This window comes from Phalacrocorax carbo, chromosome 3, assembly GCF_963921805.1.
Source record: "Phalacrocorax carbo chromosome 3, bPhaCar2.1, whole genome shotgun sequence".
Lineage (NCBI taxonomy): Eukaryota > Metazoa > Chordata > Aves > Suliformes > Phalacrocoracidae > Phalacrocorax > Phalacrocorax carbo.
Window position 1 is genome coordinate 52102480 of NC_087515.1, and position 22428 is coordinate 52124907.

At 37.4% G+C, this 22428-nt stretch overlaps 1 protein-coding gene across 2 annotated transcripts in view; it reads left to right on the forward strand.

Moving 5' to 3' along the window:
- The window catches only part of PDE10A (phosphodiesterase 10A), a 199098-nt gene that overhangs the window by 159073 nt on the left and 17597 nt on the right, over positions 1-22428 (forward strand). For both annotated transcript variants that reach the window (XM_064446931.1, XM_064446930.1), the window contains 9 exons: positions 3451-3593; positions 5764-5856; positions 6495-6681; positions 8327-8469; positions 10549-10632; positions 12816-12966; positions 15686-15841; positions 18836-19008; positions 21019-21130. In XM_064446931.1, coding sequence (XP_064303001.1) covers positions 3451-3593; positions 5764-5856; positions 6495-6681; positions 8327-8469; positions 10549-10632; positions 12816-12966; positions 15686-15841; positions 18836-19008; positions 21019-21130 — 1242 coding nt within the window. The remainder of the gene's footprint in view (positions 1-3450; positions 3594-5763; positions 5857-6494; positions 6682-8326; positions 8470-10548; positions 10633-12815; positions 12967-15685; positions 15842-18835; positions 19009-21018; positions 21131-22428) is intronic.

Here is a 22428-nt window from a genome sequence, read left to right on the forward strand (position 1 = left end):
TCCTCCATTCTCATTTCCTTGAAGTAGGACATTACATCATTAAAGTATATGCACTGTTTATAACAGACACGTAATACGAACAGTATTAACATCTCTATATGCACGAAGGTGGTGAAAATCAGCTTGATTCTTTTCCTTGTCACAACTACTTCGTTTCACAGCTTTCATAAGTAATGAAATGTGACTGTCTCTGAACTAGATATTTACTATTGTGTTTTAGAGAAGGTTTGAAAATTTCAACAGAAAGGCTTCTGGTTTTATTTCAGCTCGTTGTATTGATTCTGTTTTCCTAATTCAATTTACTACATGCTGCAAAACGCTCCTGAAGAAGTTATTGTCTGCAGGAAGGACTAGAGGTCAAACATTACTCCTAAAATATTTGTTCCAGTTGCTGAATGAGGTGTGCAAGACTTGACATCTGTTTTGCTTTGCAGAAATATTTAAACCCATAAATAGTGTGACAGTCAGTCAGTGTTTTATAAAAACCACTAAAGCCAAGTCCATTGAAATAACTAATCAATGAATTAAAGTACAGTTCAGAAACATAATTTTCTGAATCAGTTTTGAATTCAGAATTATTTCCTGAATAGTGCTTGCAAATGTGTATGGACTGGTTGTTTGTATCACATTTTGAGTGTTTGATATATGAATTATGCTTTTTAGGTTTAGCACATTCATTGCATACTGCAGTTCTTTTTCCTGAATGTAAATCTTCATCAGGTTTGTGAAACTATTGTTTCAATTTATATATTCAAAAAATTACTCTCTAACAGTACTCCAGTACTTGCTCCAATCTTCAGTGTTATTCTTAGCTAGACTATTCAAAGACAACAAACTTAGAATGCAAACAATATTAAAGTGGTTTTATTTAGAAACTTGAATTAGTAATGGAAAATATTCTGCAGTGTTTGTCTTATTCTAGTTAGTACACAGTCAAGAATTCTGCACATAGGACACATTTTTGAACACTGAGTTTTCCAATTTAGATGAACTGCTTAAAAATAGCTTAACATTTAAAAGAACGGGTGTAACATAACATATGGCATTGGGAACAAATATTGATATTCTTCCCTGTTCTTCCCTATGAATAGAGGTCTGGTGGAAAACAAAATTGGCAGTAAAATACGCTTACAGTTTCGTCTTCTTTTCCAACACTTGGCTGCATTGTGATTCTGCATTTTAACCTGCATAGATGTTTCATACTCAACTTCCTTTGTAAGCTGTAGCAGTTGGCTGTTTCTTGGGCCAATTAATTGAATTAAATATTTGCACATTTATTGCCATTTTATGGGAGTGTGATTTTTATTGTCATGTGGCTTATTCTGTGTCTCACAGTACGAAAAGAGTGCAACTCAATTTCACCTCACTACTTCACCCTTTGGTGATTGCACTTAAAGTATGATTTGATCTTGTAATAATAAAGAAAAAAGCACAGGCATTTTAGCATTCTTTTCATTTTTATTTCCATTAAAATCCCTCAGTGAAGTTAGTGGTAAAAGGGTGTTCTTGAATATAGACGCAAGGAGGAGAAGCAGAAGTTCAAGTTGCCTTGCAAATTTTCTTACCAATATGCTTGGGTAGTTACGAGCAACCTACCCAAAAGGTGGTCCCTGGCCTCCCTACTGACAATGCAAAGCATACCTTTTGTACTGATATTCCCCTTCAGCCACTGGCCAGGATTTAAGCTAGGGCTTTAGAGAAGTAAGACTTTCTCATCCCATTAACTTTTTCTCTCAATTAGTAGTGTTCAGTTCTTTTTTAAAAACATGAGTCATGACCGAGGTAAGTTCTTGAGTCATATGCATTAGAACACAAAAATAATTGTACAAAATCAACACTGCTGTTGATTTTATAAAGAAATCAGATACGGTTTCTGAACAGGTGTAGAGAAGAATTTACTGGACCCCTTGTCCTTTTTGGCAGAGTTTATATTCACTCTGTTTTGAGCAAAGGAATAAATTGTGTGAGTGCTCAAGATCTTTAAACTTCTTAATGCTCTAAGTGGAAAATATTTCACAAAAGTTACCTCTTAGCTTGCAGTCTCCTGGCTTTCTACTGCTCTGATGGGGCAAACGGAGTAGAAAGCAATAGAATCTTTCCAGCCACCGATTCTGTCAGTACAGGAGTTTTGTAGAGTTGGTCTAGATGGTTTCTCTGTAGATCCCATTACACAGCTCATGTGATACGGGATTAGAGTCTCCCAACTAATGATTTGACTCATAGGTTTTTTCTGCCAAGGTCTAACATTTGCCTATTTGCATTAATATGAAATTAAATATTTTAGGGTTTTGTTTTTAGTTTTGAAAGACAAGGGGGGGGGAGGAGTTAGTTCATTCATATGAAAGTCTTGAGAATTCTTAAGACATGCCACCACGATGTAGTCAGCCTCTTCTGTGGCCAAATAATTAGATAGCTATTAAATACATTTTTAAAAAGTTGAGCGAAATCCACCTCAGATCATGCTTTACCATACAGTTACTATACTTCCTGAGCAGATAAGAAACATAGGAGACCTATCTGAATTGGACAGAGCAGGTTCTTGAACCCGACTGTACAGCATCTTAAGATAACACGGTGGTCCTCGTTTGACTTCATTCGCTCTTTCCTCTTGTTCTCAGAAAGTCCATCATGTGTCTGAGAAACATTTCAGTGAAGAGCTGCTGTGCTCCCAGGACAAGATTCTGTTCTGACAATCACTGCTGGCTGGCAGTTAGTTTTGCTAAGATAAAACTAGCTGGTTCAAAGTATGTACAGGTCTGTTGCTGTACTGTGGTACTTTCTTGACTATGGATGGTACTCTGTGGGCTTTGGTTAGTTCATGTAGGACTCTGAAGTCTCAGCTTTTGTGCAAGAACTGTCCCTAGCCTCAGGAGGCCGCAGCCATTTCCGATACTGCTCCATAGGGCAATCCATAATGACACTTCTAATCTTTCCTATTTGGTCATTGTTATGTATTACAGGCACATTTAGCTTTTTTAGAAACAAGCACTAGCCTCTCTGTCATGTCTTTCTTTAATGGATATTAAATACCAATATATTTGCATTGAAGATAAAGACTAAAAGCGAAAATGTTCTTAGGTCTTGATATGCTATCTACTTAAAATCAAGTAAAGGTGAATAATATGTAAGCATAGTACCATTTTGAAAAACATTCATTGTACTTGAAAAGCAGTGTAATAGGAAAGTTTTTTTAATTTCAGTGAACATTCAAGCCTCTGCAGATACTCCTGCATTTCTCAGAGAAAATAGCACTAATTTACAAAAAAATACTGAATAAAAGACACACTTTCATTTTTAATTGTATCCTGAAAGGTTGCTGTGAAGGCGGATACTCCTCCTGGATAATTTCTCAAAACTTTTATCTTCTAGGAACTTATGTTTTTATCAAATAAATGACTGAAGATTGTCTAACTCATGAGCATTAACTCTAGTTTTGTTTTTTGTCTATAGATATATGCAAAAAACCTGGTGAATGCAGATAGGTGTGCACTCTTCCAGGTTGACCACAAAAATAAGGAGCTGTATTCAGACCTTTTTGATATTGGAGAAGAAAATGATGGGAAACCTGTCTTCAAGAAGACCAAAGAAATAAGGTAAGAGTAGCTAGCAGAAGAATGCAGTTTCATTATAACTACGGACGTGCAGGCATTTTATTACCCAGTCTCTGTGCCTATCTGCAGGTACCCTGACAATACTTGTCATACTGTGATATCATTCCCACCAGGACCCGCCTCCAGAAGGTAGTACTTCTGGGAATGACATTGCAGTGCCATCGAAACAACGTCTCTGAAGCTATAACGTCACTCCTGGAAATGCCGTCTTCCGGAGGCGGTCCTTTTGGAAATCATGTTGGGAAAAAAACAGAGGTGTTCTGAGGTAGGTAAAGGTGCAGGTAAAGGTGCACCTAATCCATAGTCTGCCAATATGGGACTTTTTTTCCCAAAAGGGTTCCCAAGAGGAATTGAAATTTGTGCGATTCAAGCACATCCAAAGCAAGGAAATCACAATTTATACTTACAGATGGATTAGGCATGTGTAGAATCTAATATGGGCTGGTCATTGGTTTTGAAGATTCCAAGTCCAGTAATTTAGTTTTGCTTTTTCTTATGTGAATTTAGAGTATTTTCAAACTTCTAAATAATTGTGACTCTCAAATATGCTTAAAGTGGTGAATTTGAAAATGTATACTGGCTTGTAATGAATACATATGATTCTCTGCCTAAAACTGATGTGTATTTCTGCTCCATGTCACAGGTACGCAATTTTTACACATATGCACATTTTTTAATGAAGTAAATATAATATTCACTTTTCAAAAATTCTGAATCCTTAATAGATACAGATCGAGATTTTCAAAGACACACAGGTTTTAAACCTGCAGCTTCTTAAAAAGAAAGAAGCGTATGACTAAATAGCCTGCACTAAAATTTTGTTAAAATACTCAGCGTAGATTTTCTCAGAATTTTTTTCATTTCCTGCTTATACTTCTAAAGTTCTGGGCAAATATGAGATGTGATTCATGTCTTCACTTAGTCTCCTTTAGGCAAACTTACTCCCACTTACTACACTGTGTGAGTGAGAGTGGAAGGAGTCAAAATTCATGCAATTTACATACTGACAAGCAAGGAGGTTGTTTAAAATGTAGAAGGTGGACTGCTTTAACATATGCTTTCTTACTCCTTCTTGATAATGGTCTTGCTTATATCTTTCTGCCTTTTCTGTATGAAAATTATTGAAATGTTGACTCTGAGTGCAAGGGTGTGAGCCATTTCACGGGTGCTGTATACTGAAGGAGTAATAAAACATAAATATCTGTAAGAAAATGACACTGAGTCAGGCAGTCATCAGGAAGGAGCCTTAAGTTGGTGTGGTGTGCGTATTGTAAGAAGCAACAGAAGAAACTAACTTAAAATCAGGTGTGCAGGGTGAAATCCTGTTAACTTTGTCACTAACTTCAGCGGGGACAGGATATTACCCGGGTGCATTTAGATATGGAAGTGTTCCACATATGATTCTTTCTGTTTATTTTTCCTCCACAAATTATTTTGTATTTGTATGTCATAACTGGTTTATGTCATAGAATTGAAAATTATTTCATTGCAAGACAGACTTCTATATTTTTCTGATTCAACTCCGGAATATATTTGTTGCGTTTAACTTTCTTGTGGTGATTAAGGGATGCAGTTAGTACCATGGCATTGTCTGCACACCCTGAGATGAAACAAGCTAGCTATTCTGAGGTGTACATGGCAAATGCATATTATGTTTAGCTTTGAAATTTCCTCTGGTCTTTTCCCAAAGTTTATTTTGCCAAATCCACCTGCCCCCCTGAAGAAACGAGCTCCGTATTGCCTACGATCTGTCTAAAGAAACAATGAATATGTGAAACCAATGATAAAAATAATAGCTTATAAAGGTAAACACAAGTCTCAGGTTTTGTACAAATGTCATGCTTATTAGGCATAACCCACAGGGTTATTGAAGGCTATGAAATTTTGTCACTAAAATGGTCATATTATGGCATCTTTTGTTTTAAACTATGTAGTTCTTAAAAATGTTTTCAGAAAGTATTTATTAGTATGTGCTTTTTTTATTTTCTTATTTATTACTAGTTGTTGTTTTGTGAGACTTTTCTCCTAAAAGCATCAAAATGACGCTGGTTGGGAACAAATATCCATTACCGTGCCCAAGACAGACTCCACTGGAAAAACGTTTTTCCAGGTGGCTCATATTGTAGCTAATACACAATTTTATTTTCTGCAGATTTTCTATAGAAAAAGGAATAGCTGGTCAAGTGGCAAGAACAGGAGAAGTCCTTAACATCCCTGATGCCTATGCAGATCCACGCTTTAACAGGTAGGATGTTATTCGTAAGAAGGGAAAATAGCTCAGCAAACTTTTTACTTAAATTTACTACTTAAATTTCATATTAGGATACATTCACGGAGCTGTGATCCTCTGGTGAGGAGACAACCTATAGACACCTATTTAAATGCTTTAGCCACCAGAGATATTTTTTAGATACAAATAAAAAGTATATTTTTTATCAAATATAAATATAATGGAGAAAGATCTAGTTATTTCAATGTTACGGAACTCTGCCCAGTTAGGTAGATTGTTGCTGATTTTCTTTATTAGCCTCCCTGCAGTCTGGTTAGTTTCAGAGGAGGAAAAAAAGTTCACTAAGAAATAGCATGCCTGTGTACCTGAATGTATTCTTTAATTTTATGAATAAGCTGACTATACATTTGAGGAAGTATTAATTCTTTATCTTGCAAATGGAGATTAAAGTATTAAAAAGTTCTTTCTAAATACGACACAGTAGATGGAAATATTTGGCAGCTTTGGAGGTGAACTTCTTGCAGGTACTAATTACATCTACTTTAAAACGATTTAGTATATTGTACTTCAACATTTCTGAGAATCAAGAAATAGATATTAATTAATATTATTAACTCTTTTCTCTTTTTCCTTTCTCTTTTCTGGCTCTCCAGAGAAGTAGACCTCTACACAGGCTACACAACCAGAAATATCCTGTGCATGCCTATTGTAAGCCGAGGAAGTGTAATAGGTGTTGTGCAGATGGTGAACAAAATAAGTGGAAGTGCCTTCTCTAAAACTGATGAGAACAACTTTAAAATGTTTGCAGTCTTTTGTGCTTTAGCCTTACACTGTGCTAATGTAAGTTTTATTTACAGTTTTATAAACTGTTGGTTATAATGGGAAGACTTAGAATCCTACTTAAAGATTTTGATGTTCCAGATTATTCAAGTGATTCATAAGTCTGTTTTGTTCATTAATGAGGAAGAAGGAATCATTGAATTCTTTGCTGACTAATTGTATTTGAAGAGGATGATAGGGATTCATTTGACGCTTTCTGAAATAATTGTTCTCTGGATCCATCAATTTCATGTAGCTAAACTGAGAGCTCAAGCTCTGAAGTGTGAATGATATCTGTCTGTCTTCTTTTTCCCATTAGAAAGTATGATTCTTATTTACTTTCATAAATTCAGATCACATGTTTTACAAATTTAACTGGGGGATGGAGATGTTATGTATTCTGTCAATTCTAGATGCTTAGTATTCAAAGGTATCAAGTTATACATTTATAGGATGTGCTATATAATCATAATTATCTGTGCTTCTAGATAAGAGTAGATAGCTATTTTTGTTTTCAAATCCTTTATTGTCACAAAAATTACTATTCCTTTAGGAAGCGTAAATAATTTAATGATCATTACTATATAAGTAAAAACACGCAAAAATGCAATAGAAATGCAATGCAGAATTAATGAGTCATATTCATGGGAGGTAAGATACAATGCAATGCCTGTTAAGCCTGGTGATTTACATTAAGCCATTTTACCAACATCATGCTGTCGGTATACTGGGGCAGCAAAGTAGCCTAACAATTACTTAAACTTGTTCCACATGACTCAAGGCAAGTAGAAGGGCCTGCATAGAAATGAACCAGCTCAACATGAGAAAAAAACTTCTTTCCTGTGAGGGTGCCAGAGCAGTGGCACAGGCTGCGCAGGGAGGGTGTGAGTCTCCTTCACTGGAGACATTCAAAAGCCGCCTGGCCGCGTTCCCGTGCCCCCTGCTGTAGGTGTCCCTGCTCAAGCAGGGGGGTTGGACAAGATGGTCTCCAGAGGTCCCTTCCAACCCCTACCGTTCTGTAAAGCTTGGGACTGTGCAATCACTCAATTGTGTGTGAGTTCACGCTTTTTAGATGGTGAATGTTCCCATCCAGGCCATACCACTCCAGAAGATTATCTTTACTAACAAAATTGTTGTGTTCTTACTTGTTTACAAACCGTGCCATGCCTGCAATAGCTGTCTGAACCTCTCAGTAATTAACTGCACTTATTTTTCACTATTATTGCGTAGTAACCTAAGTATGATAAACTTCTCATGTACTTCTTACTGTGTATAGGTAGCAGTTATTTGTACCAATTACTAGCCGAATTCATGCAGTGGCACAAACTGTGAATTGTGCTCTGTTACCAGTTTTCCTTCTGTTAGCATATTTTAAGGGTCTGAGATCTGAACTTTGATTCTTTTTCTTGGGAGACCTCAGACATAATGAAAAATCAGCCAAGCCTTAGATGTTTACCTGAGTGAGTAGATGCAGAATGATGTGATAGAATGCCCAGTTTTCCAGAAGTACTGAATTTTGAATAATCTGTTGCTTTTCTAATATGTGAAGTTGAGCAGCCAAAAGCACTGTTTTTGCAGATTTGTATTTTAAGAATAAGCGCTTGAATAAAGGAATGTTTTTTCCTTTATTAAAATTTCACATTAATCAATTACTTCCCTTTTTCAGATGTACCACAGAATTCGCCATTCAGAGTGTATTTACCGTGTAACAATGGAAAAACTATCCTACCACAGTGTTTGTACAGCAGAAGAGTGGCAAAACCTCATGCACTGTACACTGCCTCCACATATTTATAAAGAAATTGAACTGTAAGTACTTTTCTCATATAGCATCAATCGCATCTTGCATCAGTCTGTGAAAAAGATTATTTTTTTTGTTCACACACACAACTACCACCACCCCTCCAAGTGTAGTGGAGAGTTTTGTAGGAAGCACTTTTATTATTGAACTATCCCAAAATCACAGGGGTTTATCTCCGGCTTTCTTATGCATAGTTATACTTAGTGACCTGTGAACAAAATGTATCTATCAAAAATGTAAAATAATACCTACTCAGAATGGTAGCATTTTCCTCAGGCATGGGTAGCTACCGTAGTTGCTAAAGTATGAGTTTATATCTAAGGATTGTAGACACGAGCTTTCTCTCTGATAGTCTGAAGTCACCAACAGGTCAGAGCCAGAGAGGAGGCTGAGCTGGAACATCAGTAGTTAAGAACCAATGCGTAGTCTCATCCCTTACATATGTTTTAGAACAAAAGATTCAGGTCATTCCTGGGATTTTCTGGGTTGTGTGTTGGTTTGGTTTGGGGGGGGGCAGTGGGTTGGATTTGGGGTTTTGGGGGCTTTTCTGGGGGCTGTGTGTTTTGTGCATCTGCTTGTGTTTCTTGAAGGAGGGGAAAAAGGATACAGATCTCCAAACTTCTGAAGATAATTCAGGTTTATGAATCCCAGGTGCTAGAGTTTAGAGTTTTAGCCTAAATTTGGAGGCGGACTTCCCATCCAGCCTCTTAGGCTTTCTCTGAAATAATTCAGTTTCAACTCTCAAGGACCTCTGAAGATGTACCTCTATCTGTTTTTATCAGTCAGTCCCTGCTCAGTGGTAACACTGGGAGTCATCTCATTTTTCAGTCATTGTTTCTGGCCCAGGACAATAAATTATACTGTAGTGACCAAGTGCCTAAAATCAGGACTCTATGATATTGAGTCACAAAATCCAAGTTGTCTTTGCAAACCTAATCTCCAGAGCTCACTCACTTCTGTCAGGCACTGAGCATTGTAGCTCTGAGAGAGCAAGGCATGCAAGCGTATGCTTAACAGGGTCTGCTTACAGGTAAAGTTTGTTACATGCTGAAGTGATTTGCTTGAATGCCAGAGTATTAGCAGCTTGCAGGATTACACCCTAATAGAAGCTTATTCTTTGCAATACAATTTCTTGTGCTTTGTTAGATGGTATTATATAACCTACCTCCTCAGCACAAATGGCTTTTACTTGCAAAGATGACAGGTTTCATTCTAAATTATATTAACATCCTTTAGCTTGAGCAATCTGAATGCATTTAACCATTTTCCAAGCAATTCAGCTACCTTCAGCTCTCTTGTACCTGCTGTGCTGTTCAGTATGCCACGTACACGCAAGCGTTCAGCTGAGCTCGATGGAAAGTAAATAGAAGACTTGCAGCACAGCCCGTGCAGGGAAAGGGGTTAATTAATAATCAAAGGACAAACAGTTCTGCTGAGTGGGTCCTTAATATTAGGCCTAAATGTTGATATCAGGAGAGGGGAGAAGTCCTCAGCTAATGAAACATAAACAAAGTGGTATGAAATGTTTGATTTTTTTAAGTTTGGGCTTAATTTCTATTAGCCAGTAAAAGTTGATTTTTTTCATTCATCAAAATTAGAGTGAATGTCCCCAAATCTGTGACAGAAATTATTGAAAAAAAAAGCCAGTAGTAGATATATCATTAGAGACACCAGCTTTACAATTCCTGAAAGGAAAGTCTGGAATATTGTAGGAGTGCCTGTAAAGCCCTCATCATCCCTGTATAACAAAGGTTGTTGTACATTACTTAAGAAATGGATTCTTAAAGATTCATGTTTCTATTAACTAAACAAAGCCAAAGGCTAACCAAGGGCTAATGGTTGGACTCGGTTATCATAAGGGTCTTTTCCAACTTAAGTGATGCTATGATTCTCTGAGTGTAATTCCATTGACCTTAGCAGAAATGTATTAACTTACATTGCTGGAAAATATAGCCGTAAAGTCAGTGTTCTGTGTATATGAAGAAACAAGTGAATGCTGTCTGATACACATTACCTAGTTGTTTTCACTTGCTTTTAGTAAGAATGAAAAGGCGTTTGTCTTTACTAAGCTGGAACTTTCTTCTTAGATATCACTTTGATATCAGTCCATATGAGGATGTCTGGCCTGCCATATTTGTCTACATGGTTCACCAGTCCTGTGGGACAGCCTGGTATGAAGTACATGATTCATTGCTTTCATTGTGTTATATACGTGTTTGTTTATTATGGAATTTTGAGATCATTATTTTCTAATTCCAAGGACTTATTTCCTTTGGAGTGTATTTACTATGTCTGGCCTGTACAGGGCTGCAATAAGCAGGCTGGATTTATTGTCCCAGTTTCTTAGTCTTCACCTAATAAAATTTGGGAACAGCCAAGCAAAAGAATTCATGATATCATCCAAACAGTTGTCCTTCCAATATATAGAAATATTGTTTGGTTCTGAGATTGAGGTTGCTTTTCAGACAGAAGGTGGTGAAGATATTAAAGGCACTCTTGCCAAAAAGGAGGGAAAGTCCATGAATACTGATTTTTAAAATATATAGTTGCTGAAATTAATATAGTATATGGGTAAAATAATCCAAGGTTAGATCTTATCTTGCTAAAATATATCAGTTACCAGCATCATTGTGCATTAATTATGGAAGTGGATGATTTTCACATGAAATGTTTCATTTATTGTCCTTTCTCTCAGTGTCCATTATCATTACTAAAATCAGTAGTCTCTTGGCAAAGTATGTCCCATTGCTGAAAGAAGGGAGCTGCTCCAAATTACAGAAAAAAGCTACAGATGGGCAACTGAAAGGGGAAGTACCTCCCTGCAAAAAGGAGCAACATTTGGGAAACATTTGCTGGTGACTGTTTCATCATAGTATCTGCACGAATCTCCATGCCCTCAAAGCATACAGTCAAAACTGAGGGTGTCTTTCCCATGTCTTCTTCAATACTGCAAAGGGGGTGACTGTTCTTAATACAGTTCTCTACTGCTCAGTGTAGTTACCTGTTTCCACTCCTGACTGAGTGGCTCTGGGTGCAGGACTGGGGGTCAGATTTTCAGCTAAGTTCTGTTCTTTTCCCTCTCTGTCCCCCAGTCTACTCAAGGAGTAACTTTGATGGGAAAGAAATGATAATGGTATCATTGATAATGATATTCCCTTGGGCTACACTGTACTATCCCCTAGTAACCATAGAGTTGATATTGGATGTAGATGGAAGTGACCGTTGTGATATTCTGAATTATGATGTACTATTTTGAACAGTAGTTCTAACAATTGTTCTAGAGCTGTCTGACTTAACTCTCTAGAATTTGAAAAGAAAACCTAAAGTTTTTTGCAAGACAATATGCCTCCATTTTTACTAATGTGAAACTAAGGCTAAGAAGAATAATTACCTTGCTCAGCACACAACCGTAGAAATGTTTTTCTATCTAACCGGCTCCATATAGTAGGTGTGTTTACATTTTGCATATAGGTCAGAGACATTCAGCTTTGTTTTCTCAGCCCACATGTACTGCAAAACTAGAACGTTAATACCACTTCCCTGAGATACTCAAGAAATTATCAAAACATGGAATTAAAAAAAAAGTCAAACCACAGTATCGGGGGAAAATGAGAACAAAGGAAAACTGATCTGTTTATGAGCAAAAAAGTCAGTGACTTTTTTGTCAGTGACTCTGGCATCTTCAGTTCAGTTCTGGGCTCAAGTGTAATATTCCCTTGTCACCCTGGGCAGCTCAGATTAGGTACTTCAGAAAACGTTACCTGACATCTAATCTGTGCCTGAATTTCCCATCTGTAAACAAAAAGTATTCAGCTTTCGTTTCAAAGGAATGTTGGTAGATAAAATCTATTAAAGGTAGTGCAGAGCTCTGGTACTACAGAATATGAACTCTCTCAGAGGTGTTTCTGATGAGTGCATAAGCCAAACATAACAATTACTTTATTACTGCTTTTTATTATTTCTTCTGTGTCATTTGCATAAAACCCTCTAATTATCTGTTTTGATCACAGATGATGTTGTTAGATGCAGAGTTTCACTATTTGGAAGATGATATAGATAACGATTTAAAGAAACCACACTTCAAGTTCCTGGGAGTAGGGAAGGTTATACAGTTGTGTTGCCTGAGCTGAGTAGCTTGACTTATGTTCCAGAACTTTCTTGATTTAATTAAGAGCAGTGTCAGGTATCCATGCTCCTCTGTCCTTGCCAAAACTTGAATGACTCTTGTAATCAATGAGTCATCTGCAATGAGGGTCAATCCTAGCAAGAAGAGTAAATCAAAGAACATCTTTCCTCTGTTGGTTATTTTTCCTTTTCTTATTTCTTGTCTCTGACCAAATTAATTTCTTTCTAGCTTTGAACTTGAAAAGCTATGCCGATTTACTATGTCTGTAAAGAAGAATTATCGCCGTGTGCCCTACCACAACTGGAAGCATGCAGTTACCGTTGCACATTGCATGTATGCCATACTTCAGAACAACCAGGGGCTTTTCACTGATCTAGAGGTATGTGAGATGACTGTATCAGTTACTAGACCTCATCAGAGGTATCAGCCATCGTAGAAGCACATTTTCAATGCTAGAGTTTTGCTGTCAGCTTGGGCAGGGTGTATATAAAAGTCTTTGCAGAGGAATGGGTGTATATAGAAGCTTGAGGAAGGAGATTTATTCCAATTCCTAGCATTTCCTTCACGTTTTTCAGGTCTGCCCACTGAAGAAGCACTAGCAGATTTGCTCTAAGTCCATGTCCACATTTTGAAGTTCTCGCTGCCCACTTACAACCACAATCTTTCTTTTAGTTATTTAGCTAACTATCAGATAGGTACTGAGGGGAGGGAAACACCCTGGATCTTGAATCCTGTGAGGTCTGGGAGATCCTGAATAGGAGGACAAGGGTTGCAGAGATGGTTGACATATGTGAGTAAAGGAGAAGAGTAGAAAGGATGGAAGGAAAACAGTTGTCCAAATGTGCTAATTCACTGATTAATTTTTATTATGCAATAGTTTTCCTTAGCATACATGTACATATTTTAAAGCTAAACGCATAGTGTTTAAAAATATCAGGAAAAAAATACACTTAATAGATCACCAAAAGGAAAAGTTATACTAGAATGAAGGCTTAGAATGGTTAAATATTAATGTAGACTATGAAGAACTGTCACTGGGTTTTTTTCTGAATTATGCTAGGTGTAACTGGGAGTGCTGTCTACTATTAATACTACTTGAAACTTCTGACTGGGAGAACCTGTTTTCAGTTGTGTATAACTGTGCCAAATACCAGCCATTTCCAAGCTCTGTGACTTCCTCAAACTGATTCAGATGGGGAAATTTCAGTCAATATTGTTTGGCTCTTTTAAAGAAATGTGCTAGGGAAAATCAAGTTTTGTTCAGTGTGTGTGAGTAGAGTAAAGTTTGGTGATCTTTCATTTAAAAAGGTCTGGTTTATTCCACTGTAAAGCAGGGCCTTGAAAATTGACACAAATAGGAAAGTGGCATTTGCCAGGCATATGCCAAAAGTTGGCAAAGTTGTGCAAGTTTGAAATAATCAGTATTCCTTTAACAACAAAAATCTGTAGATTGCAGCCTCAGGGAATACTTAAAGCTCTGATAACATTCAGCACTAACCGAGTAGTGAGCCCCATCATTTTGGAGACCAGAGTAACGAAGACAGGGAGAGCAAAAGAGGCACCTGTTAAAGGAGATGGGAACAGTTTTTGTTCCCTGCCAAACTCCAGCCAGCCTTCACCTGTTTGAATGCCTTATCCCAGTCTATGTTCTAGCTCTTTCTAGCAGTCTCCTGTCTTGAGACTGGAGATGAATCCAACAAGAATACAGGGAACTGCTGAAGAAAAGTTTGGGGAACTAGGATGGGCTGGTCTTGGGTGAGGGATGATGGCATGAACCTTGGTAGACTTAGAGATGGGAAGAGAAGTATGACACCTTGTAACTGACTAGTAACAGTAACACTGACTGATCTAGAGACAAATAGATCCAGGAGTTGGCAGTGGTCAAAGAGTTGGGATGCAAGCAGGGACAATGGGTACAAGGTCAAAAGCACTGGGATTAGGTGGTGTATAATCCTGAAAGACTGAGGCAAGAATGACTTCCTGGGACGTGGAGACTGGGACAAGCCAGACAAAGAGAACCACGGGGTACAGGGACTGACTAATGAGAATTGTCAGACTGGAAAAAATACAGGTTGTAAAGGATGCATCGGGAGAATTAGACTTGTGGGCAAAGGACAGAAAAGCTTATGCCCACTAGATCTAATGAAGCACAAAGGATTCTGAGACTCATCTTGTGACAAAATATTTAGTTACATCATTGTTTGCTCTTTTTCCACAGAATCATGTGCCTCAGTGCAGTATACAGGTTGGATGTTGCTCGCTTAATAGGTGGTTAATCAGTATTATTTTTCTGCTTCATTTTATAGCCTTATCCTTGTTTACTGAACACTCATCAGAAGCAACTTTAAGACAAAGCTGTTAAGTCTATAAAGACATTTTCGTTATACTCCATGCTGAGAGTAACTGCTTCACAAACATTAATGAATGTGTTTTCAAAACACACCTGCTGTGTGAAAAACTTCTGCACGTATTTTGTGTGGTGAAAGAGAGATTTCAGGGACTCTGTTTCTTCAGGATATTAAGAGTTAATTAAATAAAAAAATCAGTTTCCATCTTACTTTGTTTACAGTTGCTGTTGTCTGGCATTTCTGTGGCTCACATTAGTGAATTCCTAGGAAAACTTTCACCTAGGAGAGAGACTTGGTCAGTGTCTTCGAGACCTTGCAGAGGCAGGTCTAGCATTGGACTGTGGTGCAGCTGCCTTGGCCAGGAGATCATACGTCTTATGTTTTTCCTCTCTCTCAATAACTGCACTTTTTATGTTTTTAAGACACATGGTAAGGATTCATTGGATGACCAGACAATCTGTTTAAAACTCAGATTTCTTCCTGAAGCAGAATCCTTCCAATAGTATGTGACTGTGCAACAATGTTTTTTTAATTCATAATACATAAAAGGTTTTAATTACAATTGGACCGAGAATTTTAATTCAGCATGTCCTCAGTTTCATATTTCTCATAATTTTAAGGATGTTTCGCCATGTGCTTTTTGAAGGCAGTGTAAGCACAGTGCAACTTTACGGTATTTTGGGAAGAGAGTGACATCTAGGGGCAGGAAATACATCTTACTTTTCATGTTCATATCAATTTTTCTTGTAGCGAAAAGGTCTTTTAGTTGCATGCCTGTGTCATGACCTGGATCACAGAGGTTACAGCAACAGCTATCTCCAGAAATTTGATCACCCCTTAGCCGCTCTCTATTCTACATCAACAATGGAACAGCACCACTTCTCGCAGACTGTGTCCATCCTGCAGGTAGGATTATTGAAATTGTATCTTCTGTGCAGTAGAGTCCAGTGGTGGAAATAGGAGTCACATCGTTACCCAGTAGATTTTCTGAAGCATGCTTAATTTAATTTCTGGATGATAGTGCTCATTTAGAAGAGTGGAAGATTTATTACAGCAAGCCAGGTTCCACAATTATCACCCCAAGCATTCAATAATAGTGCAGAAATGATGTTATAAAGAATATTGTGTACTTGAAGGTCTCTGCTTATGGCCTTCCTCTGGAGCTTTTAGCTGCTGGGCCAATGAGGGTTTTTCCTATGACTATATGGAATAGGAACTTTGAAAATTAAAAATCAGTTTCTCACTTACTTAGATATTTCCGGCATAACATACTTCAACAAAGTCTTCAACCATCCTGAAATTCTGAATAAAAGCTCAAGTAATGGCAAAGTTTACATGAGAAGCTTGAAAACCTGCTGTAATAAATTCAATTAACATTAAATGTGTGGCATGAAGGAGGAAATGTTAATTTTGCATGCATGAAAAGTTTAAACTTGTTTCATTATGTTATCATGTGCTTTTTTGTTAGTCGGCAATTTGAAATAAAAAAACAACTGAGGAAGGTAATATTCTGTGAAAGCGAGTTCCTGATATGAGGTAATGTGTCTGTATGTTTAATGAATAGAAACCTACAAGAAAGCATGCAGACACATTTTGGGAAATAGAAGTGTGCTACTGACACACAGATATCTTCTCATCAGCGAAAATTTTCTTCATGCTCAATTCAAAGAGTGAGAACTCTCACCTATGAAAGCACTGCCAGTCCATAACATACTCTTGCTCACTGGTTTTAGTTTATGCACACACTCAATGCACAGCCTTACTCATGCTACTGTGCCACTAATTCATTGTTAACTTTTCTTTCTTTCTGGTCTTTCAGGGGGAAGATAGTTATTTTCTTAAATACCTAATCACCTTTTAGGAAAAATACATATTCTGTATTGTATTCAGAAGCACATCTTCTGATTCTGGTTTTAGGTATCATAAACATTTCATCAGAGAATGGAAGCTTTATCTCTGAATGCTCCTCCATGTAGGAGGGTGTAATTGAGTCCTTCACTGGTGGTATGGCATTAGATTTTTAGTATTCATTCTTCATGTGAGTTTGTGCACAGTGAGCAAGTTCCCCAGTCATTAACACTTCTCTGTGCCGCTATGGCTAAGTGAAGCAGCCTTCAGTCATTTTTCAAAAACCATTTTGCATTTTTCCTGCAGAAATGTTGTAATCAGTGAAAGTCCCATTTGCCAAGAAGGCAGGGAACCCTTTTGCTTCCTTGCTACGTCCTAGCCTTGGCCATCAGTGTGAGTGAGGAAGGGGAGATAAGTGGTCAGGGCAGTAGGGTGGGTTCAGACACTGGCTGCCCACGTGCCTGTGGTGGTGATTAGCAGCAAAGGCAGATTAGAGCAGCCTTTTGGACTTGGCTGGTTTTCGTTTCAATCACAAAGCCTTTCTGAATTCCTGGACTGTTACAAAAAAAACCAAACCCAACCAACCCACCAAACCCTTTAGGGTTTATCTCAATGAATTTTAATTTTATATTTGTAACCTGCAATACTTTTCACTGTTTTAAACTTTATAGCTGCTTTGCTCATCCACCTGCAGTTCTAGTGTACACCATACTTACAAATATTAGGACAAATAGCCTGTTCTCATGGATTAGGCAGCACGCTGGGGAGGAACGAGTCCCCAAAACACTAAACCCTAAAAACTAGTCAGTAATTTCCTGCACCCAAAGTGTTGATGATGTGTTCGAATGTTCTGAACTTTTGTTTTAAATATCATGTTCTATGACTTAGGAGTCTGTCAAAGGAGCATTGAGACATAGACGGATTGTATTTTCTATTCATTATTCACAAAAAATCTACTTGTCCAATTAAAAATGTTGGAAAATGTCATTTACGTTCCGGATGGTGAGAGAAACCAAGCCCATTTGTACCACAGAGGATTTATTTTGAACAAATTATGTAAATGCTTGACAAAAGTCAGGAAAACTTTTTGTGAGTTTCAGCCGAAATGCCAATTAAATGTCAAAACACATCTGCATTTGATAGATTTTAATAATATTTTCTATTTGTGAACGTGCACACCTTGACACGGCTGGCTCATTCTTTCTTATTTTTCTCTGTTTCCTCTAAACAGTAGGAAGATTTTTGACAAGTTGTTTTCCAAACCTTAGAGACAGCGAATGGTGTTGACTTTTCAAAATATGCTATAGCTTCATGAGCGATCACAGTGCACATTTAACTGACAATATCCATGTAATAATACATAGTGGAAAATGGAAAGGGATGACAGTGGCATGTTGCCAGAGCCTCTGTAGCGGAAACCGTTGTCTTTGGTTTATGAGTCAGTCAACTCGTGGTTGAACAAAGCAGCTTTTTTCCCTAAATGTTCATATACATTAAAATACTGTAATTAACTTTATTGCTATAGACAAAATTGTATCAGTAAATGCAGCAATTTCAGGCACATTTCGTTTGGAACACTATGAAAACGAAATTATTTTAGTTCTTTAACTTGGGTATTTCCTTATCCATACTATGTGTTATGCAGTGTCAGAATTGTACTTCAGAGTGAATCAGACACTCAGTTACCAACTTGGCAATGCAGTACTCTAGATCAGGACTGAATCACAACTTCCCAAGCTAATGCTGTCTGGAAGTGCTGTCTCTGTAGCGCTTATAAATCAGAGAAGAAAACGCTTGCATTTTTCTCTATTAATACCTTCAGGCTTCAGACAAGGCAGTCCCAAAACCAAATCAGTGGCTTAGTCATAGGTTTCATGACAGTATTTAAAAAAGGAAAGATAAAAATGGGAATTTCAGGCTGTCGACATTTGCATTTGCAACAAAAATTGTCATTGGGCTGTAAAACTGTTGTAACCTGTCTAGTGAAGTAAAGACTGAAATCATCTCAGAATTAGAGCTTGTGCTTTTTATTGGTTTTTTACTTTTTCATAGCTGGAAGGGCACAATGTCTTCTCCAATCTGAGCTCCAGCGAATATGAGCAAGTACTTGAGATCATCCGGAAAGCCATCATCGCCACAGACCTTGCCCTGTATTTTGGAAACAGAAAACAGCTGGAAGAGCTGCACCAGACGGGAGCATTAAACCTTAAGAACCAAGCACACAGGTAAGCAGCAAACCAATATCAGTTCACCATGGCATTAGTCCTAGAAAGAAAAAACTTATTTTTGCAAAAAAAAAAATTTCAGTGTACACAATAATTTTCTTACATATGAGATTTCTAAGATCAGCTGTGTGTAAAATTCCAAATATGTAACAGTAATTTCTACTGGTTTACATTTACATGTGACCCTCTTTGGATGTCATCTGCACAGTTCAGTGACAGATCATCTGCAGAGGAAAGTTAGTGCACAGGCAGTTAGGTGGTGAGGAAGAAGGTATAGTGCAATAATTAGTTAGGTTTATTTTTATGACAGTACTTTTATTATTCTGTCAACATGGTTTTTTGGAAAGAATTCTGGTCAGATCCCAACCTTTGTGAATTAAGATAGCTCTAAGTTTTAAAAATACACAATAAGTGCATAATTAATATTCATAAATACATTACTGTCTTTGTCCACATAACCAAAACATAGTGCACCCTGGATGAGAGATGTGTGCCATCACAGGCTTCATTAATGTGCTCATGTAGCCCTTCAGAGCTTCTTTACTGGAAGGCTGATCTTGTCATTAATCTAATGCAGGGAAAAATTAGAGAGGTGGTGTGCAAATATATTGAGTCATGATTCTGATTTCTTTTCAGAAGGAACTTTGGTATTTGGGTCTTCTTTCTGAGGAGCTCTGCAGGTTTTGCCAGTAGTTTTGAATAAATTATTACAACACTTTAGGAAGAGCAGTTTTTAAAAGCTTATTTCCCAGTGTGTAACTGAAGCTTATCAGACTTGAATAAACCTCAGCATCTTGAAAAGACAAAGATATAGTAGCTCCTGAAAATCTCAGAATGAAATTTACCAGATATCTTGCATTTAAAGTTTAAAAAAATTTAAATAAGATCACAACTATTAAGTGTGTAATTGAATATTCTGTTATGTTTGTATTTTTTATCTTACCTGCCCTCAGAGAATTTTCAGTGCAAAGCCACGTGCTCATAGATAAGACATCGGTTTGTAACGTAGCAAAAGAATCCAAGACTTCTAGTGGGTATCTGTACATGCAATGGAATGCTAAATTTGCCCTTGCGTGGCTGATGAATCCTTTTTCTTAACTCAGGGGAATTGCACTTTGCCGTTTATCTATTGATTATGTTGTATATTTATGTTTTTTTCCCAGGTATATGTCTGGTGATACAGTTTTAATGACTGCCATCACACTGGCATGCAAGTTAGCAAGTTGTGTGCTTTTTTGTGGAATAGGCATTACTAACAAAGATGCAGGTGTCCTCAAGTGTCATCTTAAATTCTCCATTGGGTGCAAACAACGTGAATTCATTCATTATTTTGCCAGTTTTCTTTATAAAACTTAGATTCATAAATCATAGGTTTGGGTAATAGGCAAGTGCTAGAAAACTGTTTAAATAAGATTTTTGTGTGTGTGCCTTATTCTAATAATGCTTATAATCCTACTGATCCTGTTCAGTTATTCTGTGAACAGTTTTGACAGTGTACAGGCCAGAGTTACATGTAGGTTTCTCATTCTGTCAGGGTTAGAGTTCATTCCAACACGGCAATGACAGAGTACCTTGAGATAGACTCAGAACTATTTTTTTCCTCTTTTTGGAGTATGTGTTCCCCTCTCTTTAAAGAACAGAAAGAAATGCAGCACCAGGATATGTCATCTTTCTTTTTATAGCCTTGTACTGTATTTTCGGAAAATTAGGGAGGGGCACGTGTTTTAACAGGCAGGCATTCTTGTGCTCTCTTCTATGAATGTGATTGTGCAGAGGATGGTGAGTGAAATCTCATTGCAAACAATGCAGGGAATACTACAGGGAATATAATACACAATTTGTGTGATGCCTTACCAATGAACCATAAACTAGTGAGGAAGAAACAAGCAAGGTGGGAGAAATTTTGTAATATATATGCACCTTACTGCTGGTTGAACTGAGGAAAGACAAATAAAAAGTGTGATCATCAATTCTTTACCAAACTTATAATTTCATATTATTTTATTTTAGAGATAGAGTGATTGGTCTGATGATGACGGCTTGTGATTTGTGTTCTGTAACAAAGTTGTGGCCGGTTACCAGACTGACGGCCAATGATATATACGCAGAGTTCTGGGCTGAGGTATGTGTGTTTCTTTTGTTTATTCTCTTTATCAATGGAAGTATCCAGGAAGAAAAAAACAGCCATAAGTATTTTTCAATCAATATCTTACTGTGCTTGTTCTAGAGGGTGTTCATCGGTGCATGCATGCATTTTGTTGTTTAATCTGAAGCTATTTAAAGAGCTGAGTTAGCTTCCTAATTTTCAGGCAGAGTTTTTTCTCTCTGTTAAACATGAACTTAGAAAGTATGTCCTAACATAAAGTGACCAAGCAACAGAGCACAGGAGAAAATCTGTAAAGTTTTTTTAGTCACGATCTGTAGTTTTGCGAAGGTTCTATTTGTATTCTAGAAATTCAAAGTATGAAAGCAGCTTCCAGATCAGCTGCCTTGAAACACAGTTACAAAGCTGTAGTATGAGTCCAGGAAGCACAAAGCAAATCTGACAAACCTTAAAATTGTTCTGATCTGACCATTTGAATCATCTTTGTGAGCCAGCTCAACAACTGGGTCTGAGAGAGAGCTGGTATTTTAATATACTGAAAGTTACTCCACAGATAAAATGTGCTGAGAACTGAAACAAGGAATTGAGCTGTACTAATGTAATCATGTTCATAAATAAAGACGCAATGTCTCACATACCTCATGCTGAGGAGTAAATATTCAAATCATTTAATTTTTAAAGTGGAAGTGAGTATTTTAGGGTTAAGGAATAAATTCTGAAGGTGTTGCATAGAGTCAAATTACGCAGTTTTAGAAGACGAGCTGTATTTTGAGAACTGCTACTGGACATGTGTATTATAAAGTATTGTGCTTTTCTGTTACGTGCCCTGTGGAAGTCTGCAGAATTCAGCGGGCTTGTTTCTGTTTTACACAGGTGTGAAATGGAAATTGGGCCCACAGAGTTGATGTAGCATGCGTATAGTGTGGAGATTGTTGTCCTGCCTGTTGCATGTTCATTATGAAATTCAAGATGTGCATGGCTTGTGGGTTTGTTTTGTAGTCACACGTTCTTGTTCTCTTTAATTATGAACAGCTCAGACTACAATAAAACATTTGAAGAATGCAGACTGTGTAAGCCCAAAGATCTAGTTCAGTTCTCACTTTCTAAAATGTCAGCACTGTGAAGTGAGTGTTCTTAGGAGTGATATGATGGAGGTATAATGTTGATGTGCCTCTCTGATTACCTACTCATCTTTTTTGCTTACAAGGAAAAACTCTTTAATGCAAATCTTGTGAACTCAGTGGAGAAGGAGGGATCAAACTGATTTTTCCTACTCAACAATAGTACAGGTGGAATTATGGATATAATTGAGCCTG